The sequence below is a fragment of the Excalfactoria chinensis genome, chromosome 2, assembly GCF_039878825.1.
Source record: "Excalfactoria chinensis isolate bCotChi1 chromosome 2, bCotChi1.hap2, whole genome shotgun sequence".
NCBI classification, from domain to species: domain Eukaryota; kingdom Metazoa; phylum Chordata; class Aves; order Galliformes; family Phasianidae; genus Excalfactoria; species Excalfactoria chinensis.
In genome coordinates, this window is record NC_092826.1 from 136,857,148 (window position 1) to 136,867,839 (window position 10,692).

The 10,692-nt window shown below is 43.2% G+C and overlaps 1 protein-coding gene across 1 annotated transcript; it reads right to left on the reverse strand.

The window, feature by feature from the left end:
• Positions 1-662: 662 nt before the first annotated feature.
• On the reverse strand, positions 663-7,626 carry GORASP1 (golgi reassembly stacking protein 1). The gene is made up of 9 exons (XM_072328408.1): positions 7,405-7,626; positions 6,923-7,003; positions 5,931-6,134; positions 5,179-5,265; positions 4,709-4,839; positions 4,014-4,155; positions 3,280-3,424; positions 2,922-3,077; positions 663-2,689 (listed from the first exon to the last, which is right to left on the reverse strand). The coding sequence occupies exons 1-9, from the start codon at positions 7,465-7,467 to the stop codon at positions 2,409-2,411; spliced, it is 1,290 nt and encodes a 429-aa protein (XP_072184509.1). The 5' UTR covers positions 7,468-7,626; the 3' UTR covers positions 663-2,408.
• Between the last annotated feature and the right edge of the window lie 3,066 nt (positions 7,627-10,692).

The following is a 10,692-nucleotide window of genomic DNA, read 5'->3' on the forward strand; positions in this document are numbered from 1 at the left end:
CTGCGTGTTAACACCAGTGTAGAACACATGTAGAGGTTGCTCAAGTGAGTTTTCTGGGTGTAGATACATTAGTGCTCTAAGTGGCAAATGGGAAAGCAGCATTGTTTTCTGATGCTGAAAATGCCAAAATGGAATACTCGAAATATTTCCTGTGGGCGCTGTCAGCTGCAATGATCTGAGAAGAGAGACAGCAGTAATGCCAAGACCAAATGCATTTCCAGAGCCTGCCAGCACTCATCTCTGAGGGAGCATCAGGTAGGATTTTGCTCTTTTGCTCATCTCTTATTTTCATCCAGTTTTCTGGCTTTTCCAAAGTCAACTTGAGCTACATCCCAGTGGTGCATTATGAACAGAGCATGAGATCTAGATGGTCAGAATCACCAGAAAGGCCATTCAGTTGTAGAAGTTTAATTCCATGCTCAGGTTGGAAAGGTTTTGTAAATCAAGTTTTGAGAAAGGAAAATGATTTACTGTGGCAAGTGATTTTTTTCTTCTCTTTGGGGTAGTGCTGAAAACAGCAGTGGTAGGCAGGAGTTGTAGCTGAAATGTATCATGTTAGGAGAACTACTTCAGAAACACTAAAAATTATATATTGAAAAAATAAACACAACACTAGTCAAAAATGAAATCATAGCCTTGAAATCTAACTCAGAGCCAGAAGTGGTGGTGGGGAAGAAAAAATGTGACTTGGGATTTATTCAGTTGTTTACATGTAGGAGAGGAGTGACCAGGCTAATTGCCCTGACCTTGAGCCAAGACAAATTAGTGCTTCTCTTAAGGAGAGAAGGATGTTTCAATGGTGGTGGCAGTGCCCAGGAAATAACAGATAAATACCATCAATTAAATGCAATTAGTGATTTGTAGCTGCTCTCACTTCAAAACAGTGCAAGGCAGTGGAGGTGAAAGTTCCTGCTGTAATCCCTGCTACCAGCTGAGATGAAATTCAGAACCTTGCAGTATCTGAAGCACCAACTCAGACCCATCAATGCCTGCTTGAGTGTTATGATCTCTAGTACTGCAGGATCAAGCATCTCGAGACTTAATCCCCAATTTGGCAAGAGATCAGGAATTGAGAATTAGTAGGTTAAACTTCATTTAGCACTGTTAGAAGAATAGACCATACTAGGCTTTCCTCAACAGCTCATTCAATCAGACAATTGTTCCTTGGGCTCAAATCTTCACACCAACTCCTCCCATTCCCAAGATCCGCTGATGATGAAGCAGGCTGGACACAGACTGCTGTAAGCATGAAGCTCTTTATTCCTGTAGCGTTTCCAATTTAGTTTTGATACTTCCTCCACTAAAGGTTTGAAAAGGTGCTTAGGGTACAGCATCACTTAAAAGCTTAAAACCAATGTTGGTAAAGGTGCAATGCTGGAAGCAGTCCTAAACAAACAGTAACAAATACCAAATAGATCATATGTGCCTTCAGTTACCCCTAGCTTAAATTACTTACATTGCATTATTATAAACCTTTAGTGTTTGAATGTTTACTCTTCTAGCAGTCAATTAAGGGAATAAAGGAATTTCTTTTAGCAGCAGTAGAAAGAAGGTCAGTATTAGCAGGCCATCCAACAGAGTGGATTTCTTATCTTTTAATTCTGCTGCCTGTACCTTAAGGCATAATCCATTTATGCCCTCCTGACTTTGTGGAATCGCATCAAAGAATCATAGAGCGGCTTGGGTTGGAAGGGACCTCAAGGATCATCAAGCTCCAAACCCTCTCTCTGCAACAGAGGGTTTTAAACTGTTTAAAACTGACCATGGAATATAAAGAATAAATTTTACCCACAAGTACCCAATTCCCTTCATTCACTGAGGATTATCACCATGTTAACTTTAGCAACTACAGTGAAGGTATTTCCAATCAGAAGTAAAACTGTGACAAATCACTGCCCTGAGAGGTATAGAAACACCCTCATGTTTTTCATTGTTCATTTCAGATTTACTGTTCACCATCTACGCCACCTTCAGAAGCTATGTGAAAACAAGTGAAAATAAGACAGACAGAAAACCAGAGCTACAGAAAGCAATATATGCTGCTGCACCAGATCTCAATGATTTGTATGAAAGCAGCAAACAGAGAAGCAGAGGAAAAGCTATACCTTTGTCACTATGGAAACTCAGACATTTGATTCCATTCAAGACCATTCTCTGACCGGTTTCTGCATTAATTTTGCCTTCTATCTGGTGACTTTGGGTGGCATTCAAAGTTTGAAAGCAGACCACTCTGCTGAGCAATGACTGCAGAAGATGATAAAATATGTATTTCATCTGTATACGTTTTTCTTTTTATAGCATTGTCTGCACTAACAAAATAGAACAGATGTAATTCTTTCAAGATCAGAAAAATACTCCCAACTAATTTTACAACATACTGTCATCTGTAAATGGAAGCAGCACCCATTTCACTCGTGCCCTTGCACCGCTTCTTCCCCTTCCTGTTCGTGTGCTGCTTCATCGTCAGGTTTCATCTGAGCTGTGGGTAACGAGCTCTCCAAACTGTTTATGAGTACTGTGTCTTGGTTTTGGGCATCAGTTTCTAGTGTTGTTTTTGAAGCAATTTCATTAGGAAGAGTAAAAGAAGGTAAAGACGACGCTGTAGGCAGAAGGTGGTCCAACTCCGGCTGCCTAACTGAGCCTTCAGGAGTCTTCGTTATATCTTCAGGGCCCAAAGCCGTGGTGTTCTCTGGGAAAGTAAGAAGTATTTCACAAAACAAAGAACCAAACACCCACCAGCTTCTGTCGGTGCCTCTGGTTATGGTGCCCAGAAAATCAGTTTGAATGGCACACCTCATACAGACACAGCACACAGATTCACAACTGCCAAATACATGAGCTGCATTCACTCAGCTGCACAAAACTCAGTAAAATCTGATGCTGTAGTAGCTTAGAGGTCTGGAAACCCCAAGTAGACTTACCAAAATAAGCAGAAGGATCACTGTTTGACGTGAGCTTTTCAGCGCCAACAAAAGAGCCTGCTGCTGGCATGCTGAAGGAGGCAGAGGAAGGAACGCTGGACACGTTTGTTAAGTCAGTGAGCTCAGGAAGTGAAATACCAGACATGTCGAGAAACCCTGAAGAAAGAAAATGTCGGGACACTTTCAGATTAATGCAAGGTTTCAGCTTCAAAAAAGACATGCTACGTGCAGACTGAAATTTATTCAGCTCACGGTCCTGTATTTAATTCTCAAACTTGTTAAGACTTTTATGGTTTATTTAAGTTTCCTCTTTCTTTTGAAAGGGAGCAGGTTGGAAAAAGCATGCAAGAAAACATACCTGGATCCATAACTCTCTGGAGGGGGGGAGGAGGAGAAAGTGAGCTTTCAGGTGAATACCCACTCGTTTCTTGGCCTATGGAAGGATCGAAGTTCATAACTACTTCAGAGCTGTCACTTTGAGAAGTAGGTGCCAATAACGGAGCCTGGAATAACAAAGTAAAACATGTCTTTTCGTGCTGCAAAGTGTCACCTGAAATCAGCCTTCCCATGAGACAGTGTTCTCTAAGTCCATCAACCCAGAGAGAACGCGTTGATGCTGAAACTGATCATCAAGTCGCTGTTTATGACTGGTTACAACATATTCTTTCAAAGCCAACATGTTCTTTGAACAGATAATACTTAATTCTTGCAGGTGTATTTTATTCCCTAGTCAGAAGGATATTCTAAACCACATTCTCACTGATTGAGACAGTTGGCACATCCTCAGAACAGGAAGCAAGGGTCTGTCACAAATGTATTTCAGCCAACACTTAACGAAAGAATAACTGGAATATCCATTATCACACCCAAATACCCGACTGCAGTGATGAATACAGAAAGATACCAGATGGAATTTTGAGATACCAGATGGAATTTTGAGGCAATAAAGGCCATTTCTCTCTCAAGCCATCATTTCTGCCATCTGCTTGGCATCATCAACTCTTCTGCTGTGCTCTGAAATACTGTATTATGAATCTTAAAACAAGAAAATTATGCAGTTCCACGGGATGTGTGATCTTACTTCCTACATACCTCCGTGTAACCATTAGTGGACGGTACAGGAGTCCCAGCTTCTGGTAAGGGTGAAGGTGGTTTGCTTTCTGGCTTTTTCTTTGATGCTATTGACTGCGTTGGAATCCTGTGCAAATAGCCATATCCAATACCACATCCCAAACTGCACAACAGAAGTAAAACAAGACTTGGAAAAAAATCCTTAACAAACCCAGTAAAGCCTTTTAAATTCTGACTTCTAAGACAAAAAGAGTTTGAGTCTCGAGACTGGAGCAGGAAAATACCTACCTGCAAAAATCCTTTCTGCTACTGGCAGAGCACAAGAAATACTCTGCAAATGATATTTAAATAGATGCAGCTCAGCTTTTGATTAGCAGTTTTCCTATATCTTCATGAAATATAGGATCTAACCCGATTTGCATTTTGTTCTTGCTTTACCAAATGTTCAAGTGTGAAAGTGTAGCTAGCACATCTGCTAACAAGGAAGTCAGCATAAGTTTTACCATCAGTGTCAACTCAAATCGGATTAAATCCAGAACATGCCTAATACCTCTCAGCTATTCCTTTTCTTTAATGATGAACGGTTTCATGTGAGAAGGAAATAAGCCTTGAAGTGAAAACAACGAGCTGTAATCAATGACAATATTCTTAACAAGAACTCATTCACAGTGAGTGCATAACCTGTCATCACCCAGTGGCTGTCCGCAGATCAGTACCTTCCTTCTCCACCCCAAGCTCCATTGGGAGTCACAACTACCTCTCGAATGGAGTCTGCTTCAGTGTTATAAACCATCAGCTTCAGCGGCTTTCCCTCATGGGACTCAATCAGCGAGAAGAAATCTTCTGACTAAGAAAATAAATAGCAGTACTTATTAAATGCATAAGATGAGGAACTAGAAAGAAATCAGTATTTGAGGCATTTACTTCAACATGAGTTATTAAAAGCACAAAGATAGGCTAAAACTCGCTGATGTGCGCTGTTTTTTTCCTATGCCAGGTTTAAATAGATAAATAAATGAATAAATACTGGTAGAGTTTACCTCAGCCATTAAGCACCTCAAACATTAACCTCACAAAATCCAAAGCAACCACCCCCGTGCATCCCACGTGCATGCAATTAGGGCTATAAATCCTAACACACAAACATAGCAGGCATGAAGACAACGTGAAGGAACACCGGCCCTACCTCCTGCAGAATCTGATCAGATCCAACAATGTAGTCGGTGTATGGCTGCAATCCACCTATAGCTGCAGGAGATGCGGGTTCAACATCCTGTGAAAGAACGGCACCTGTCACCTGCACTCTCAGAACATGAAATGACTAAAATCCAGCTCAAAAGGCAACAGAAGAAAAGAGCGTTTGGTCTACGGGACCCTGTTCAAATAGCTCAAACTTCTGAGGTTGTGTTCCTCTCCTCTTTGGGATTTTCAGCACTGCACTTCTACATACAAAACTACTCTTAAGAAAAAATACAAGGTTATAGGAACACCAGCAGGCCACCGAGAGACAGTCACCTGCATCTGCATTCTATCTACAGCAATGTTCTCATGCATAAGGATCTGTAAATCCTTATGAAAACATTCCTGGAATACCTCAGACTGTGAATTAGCAATCCTTCTAAATGGCATACGTCGTCTAATAATAAAAGCACACATACACACACAGAACATACGAAAAGCTGCAAATCTGATCAGCAAAACTGGAGTTTGGCAACCTTGCCTGTGGCAGGGGGTTGGAACTTGATGATCCTTGGGGTTCCTTCCAATCCAAGCCATTCTCTGATTCTATAAAATACCACTTTGATGTTTTACCCCCTAGATAGAATAGATTCCACTAATAAAATAGCACACAGCTGTCATGGAGGATGCTTTGAAATGGAAGTTTACATTCTGTTCTTAGCAATACACTTGTTGGAGAAGCAATGAATTCTGACTCACCAAAACATGCCACACGTGTTCATTGGCACCCTGGAAACTGCAGAACCTCACGCTGGCTCCGAGAAGACCTTGTCCTCCCCACATGTTACTGGGGACCACCTCCACCTCTCTGATCTTCATCGTTTTGATGTTATACACCTCCAGTTTCACTGCTTTTTCAGCATTTGCCTTCAGTAGATCTTTCAACATATTGTTTTCTTTATTCTGCAGAGTGCAGAAAGACGTGCACATGGTTAATGCTATTTCTAGTTGCACCTGTAACACAGATGTCACGCTTGTGGCAGAACTTGAATACGAAGAACCAAAACAGTCCTTAGACTTTTACAGTCAGTCCAGCAGAGCAGTTTTCTTTTATTCACAAGCAATCTGTGCTATCAGCTCATGTCTTTCTGAAACAGGAACTACTATCATTCAGTTTAATTGCTTACTTTCCTCTTATTTTATCCTCTGGTAAGTCAGTAATGTTAAGATCTTAACATCAATTAGCGGCAGCACTTCATGGCTGATCAGTACTGATCCTTGGGCCTAACACGTGAGCCTTCCAAACCAAAACAATGCATTAAAATGTATTCAATTCTTCCTCAATAACTCAGAACTGTGTGACCAGCCCTAAACCATAAGCAGACAGGCCACGTGGCACTTTTCTTCCTGTCCCTAATTCTTTCCCCTGTTTTATCAAACGTTGAAACAGCTTTGCTTAAACAAATGTTGAGCTCTCACCACTGACTCACCAGCTCAGTATTCACCTTGTGGCAGAAAATAGCCACGTATAACACCACAAGCACAGAGTTAACCTGTTAAAAAGCCAGGGTGGCTGAAGGCATCAGTAAGACTCTTCAGGTTTTGGTTTACCATTTTAATACCACATACAACGCCCAACACGACGTTCTCTATTCTGACAGCTTTGGCTTCAACCTTTTATAATGACGATACCCCCAGGAAAGAAAAAAAAAGAATACAAAAGAAAACAAAGCTTTTGAAGAGAGACTCACCAGCCTGGTGTGTCCTATTGCAATGATGAAGTCAAAGAAAGGCTCCAGCCCTCCTTGCTGAGCGGGGGAGTTCTCCTGAACCTGAAAAAGAAATATATGTATATATATTAGTCGTGCATGGATCTGCAGTTATGCTAAGCTTAAGCGTTAATTATTACACCTGAGTCAATATTTACTTTTGATTGAACCAGAAATGAGATGGCAAGCGACAGACACTGGACACAGCCCACAACCGCGAACTTACACGTATATATATATATATATATATATATATATATGCAGATATATAACATCTGTTTCCAAACGCCCCTTGAGGCCTTTCCTCATTGCCTGGACACACACACACACACACGGTCCCCAGGTCCAACACCACCATCTTTCACACGAGTTCCTCCCCGAGGAGGCAGCGCGGGCCCGGCCCGCCTCAGGCAGCGCGCCGCCATAAACCCCCAACCGCCCCGCGCCGGCCCGATCCGCCTCACCCCGTGTACATGGAAGCCCTCGGCGCCGCCGTCCGGGAGCTCGGAGCTCGAGCCCAGCCCCATGCCTGGCAACGCGGACTCAAGCGGCGGCGCCGAGCAACATCTCCCCGCCGCCCGAACTCGGCGGCCGGCCCCACAGGCCTAAGCAGAGGAGAGCCGAGCGTGGCGAGGCGGGCGGCACCACCCATAGCAACGCCTCCCCTCCCGCCCGCCGCCATTGCCGCCCCGCCCCGTGACGTGGGACGGCTCAGCTGGTCCTTCCATAGGCGGTTTAATCTAATCTAAATCTCTCCTCGTTCAGTTTAAACCGTTCTCTTTTGTCCTATCGCTATCAGGCCGTGTAAAAAGTCTTCCTCCTGCTTCTAAGTTTGAGTACTGGGAAGGCCGCAATGAGGTCTCCCCGGAGCCATCTCCACACTGAGCACCCTCAGCCTTCCTTACAGCAGGGGCAGGGATTACTTGGTATTTATATATAAAACCACAGCCAGAAAACCCAATGCAGTTATTTGCATTTATGTTTGCTATGGAGGTTAGTGTGGAGGATCTCACCCCCATACCTTTGTTTTGGTAGGAAGCCTGTCAGAGGATCTGCCTTCACTTAAGGTGAATGGCAAGGAGACTTCTGAACTCACCGTTCTGAAGGAATAGGTGGCAATTGCACAAGCTCTTCAAAAGAAATTCAGCGACGAGTTAGCACACCTACTGGCTGTAATAAGTCATAGTTCTAATAGAAGCTGGCAAGAGGGATAAGCAGTGGAATGACAAAATGATTCAGAGCAGTAAAAATAAGGAGCAGTTCCAGAACTGTAAAAGGATCATGAAAGATGAGGTGGGTAATAAAAGCAAGGGTGTAATGAAGTGTAGATAAACACGAAAGGATATGTGTCAGGAACCACTCTGACTGATCACACGTGTGAAACGGTGGGCTATGAGCTGCTCAGCAACAGCCTGCAGCGAGACCTGGGGTTTACAAAGAGGCATTTCAGCAATTGGTAGCAACCAAAAAGCACATCCAGCGGGTGAGAGCAAAAGGGAACAGCGAGGAAGACATTGGTGAATTACCACGTGAATTCCATTTGCCCATGGCTTTTCCTAAAGACGAATGAAAACAACCTGTAAGAACTTGAAAAAGAGCATTAATAATAATTGAAGGTATCACACGTAGTGGGGGGTGATTTAGCAAACCAGGACTTCTTCATTTGGGTGAGAAACAATTGAAGAGAGAGAGAGCGTCTGCTACGAAGTCATTTGTGGTACAGGGGAAGTAGTCAGGAGCTGAGTGTTTGCTCTTGTTCCCTCTTATAACAAGGGAACTGTTGAAACTGTGAGGGCACGGGTTCAAAGTAAGCAGAAGGAGGCGATTTTTCATGTAACAGCTCATTGAGTTCTGCAGCTCCCTACCACAGGAGGCTGTGATGCCAAGAGTTCACTTGGCCCCAAGGAAGCACTGGGAAGAGTTCACCAAAGAGAAATCCAGGGAGAGCCAATGTGTACACAGAAACCACTGCAGCAAAAGGTATTTTCTGAGCTGAAACCATCTGAGGGTTGGGAGAGTGCTGGAGGGGAGTACTGTTTGTGCTTGGCTCAGTCTTAGTCTTCATTAAGTTAAATTACAGAAGGAAAGAAATCTAGAGATATGGGCATGTTTTAAGTGCTGGGGGGGGGGGGGGGGGGGGCGGGGGGGGTTGTTTGTTTATTTGTTTGTTTTCTAATTATCAGATAAAATAGTATCAAAATAGTGCTGCCGTCACTGAAATTACAGCAACATCAAATCTGCTCTGGACCACAGTCCAGGTTGCACAGGTTGGTGCAGGGTCGCCAACCAGCAGCCCAGGCTGCCCAGAGCCACATCCAGCCTGACCTTGAATGCCTGAAGGGATGGAGCATCCACAGCCTCCTTGGGCAACCTGTTCCAGTGCATCACCACTCTCTGGGTGAAAAAGGTGATGGAAGATTCACATTCTACATCAGTGAAGAACTGTATTTCTCAACATTCATGTTAAATCCTGTCAAGAATTAGAAGAATTAGGAGACTCGTTTCATTTGACTTTTTCCATCTGTATGACTTTTCTAGATTTAATGCATTCGGACAATTTTATTTTAATAGCTGTTAATCTGACAGACTGTAAAGCTGTTTTAGAGCTGGGAAATGAAAGAAACAAGGAGAAGAGAATTGTATTACGCAAATATTTTTGATAGCTAATGAGCAGTCTTCCTCCTTCCAATTTAAAGGGTTTATGAAGTTATGCAGGGAGGGCCGTTCGAGCACATCCAGGACGTGGTAAAAAGGGAACCCACCTGTACTTGGATGTGCTGCTCTGTAACTGATGGGTGAGAATGATTGTCAAGAATGTGTTTTGAAATCTCACTTCCTAAACATTATTCAGTTGATTGCTTATTAGATACTGAAGGTAGGATTGTGTTATCATCACTGATTGAATCAGAGTGGCTTGGGTTGGAAGGGACCTCAAGGATCATGAAGTTCCATCCCTCCCCCGCCACAGGCAGGGCTACCAACCTCCACATTTAATACCAGACCAGGCTGCCCAGCACCCCATCCAAGCTGGCCTTGAACACCTCCAGGGATGGGGCATCCACAGCCTCTCTGTGCAGCCTGTGCCAGCAGCTCATCAGTCTCATAGTAAAGAACTTAAATCAACAAATGGCCAAGTGTAACACTTGAGTTATTCTCCATGACACTTTTGTAGTAAAGTCAGTACGTGATAAAAATACAGCCAGTTTTGCAAGGTAAAATGTCAGGCTGGAGACATGAAAATTAGCAAGCCGTTAGCAATACATTTTGACTCTTAGAAAGTTTTAAATCACTTGAAATGTGGCATTTCACTGTTAGGGCATTTTGGTGTTACAGCATTTTAGGATTAGAAAAATGACAGCCTTAGGAAAACCTGTGTGTGGTCTTTCCTTTCCTTGTGAAGGAAATGCAATGTATCTTCCAGCATAATGGAACCAAAACAATGTGACACGCAACCGACAGATTCTGCAGAGCACTGTAAACTTCAAATGCTTGTTTTCCAAAGCCTTTGTGTGCTTAGCAATTACAACTCGCTTGCAGGATCGCTCTCTTCCAGAGGTTCCAATGTAAATGGGAGTTAATATTCAATGCCAGGATGGATGTGGCTCTGGACAGCCTGGTCTGCTGGTTGGCGACCCTGCACATAGCAGGGGGTTGAAAGTAGATGAGCATTGTGGTTCTTTTCAACCCAGACCATTCTGTGATTCTTTGTCACTATGATTCTATAATTTATGATAAGTGCGTTTCTATGTATG

Bases quoted from the DNA above. Each gene is read 5' to 3' on its own strand.
- GORASP1 (XM_072328408.1), bottom strand. From the start codon at position 7,467: ATGGGGCTGGGCTCGAGCTCCGAGCTCCCGGACGGCGGCGCCGAGGGC. The intron at 7,004-7,404 runs GTGAGGCGGATC...TTTCTTTTTCAG, and splicing joins AGGGCTTCCATGTACACGGG to GTTCAGGAGAACTCCCCCGC. The intron at 3,078-3,279 runs GTATGTTTTCTT...TTCTTTCTTCAG, and splicing joins CCAGAGAGTTATGGATCCAG to GGTTTCTCGACATGTCTGGT.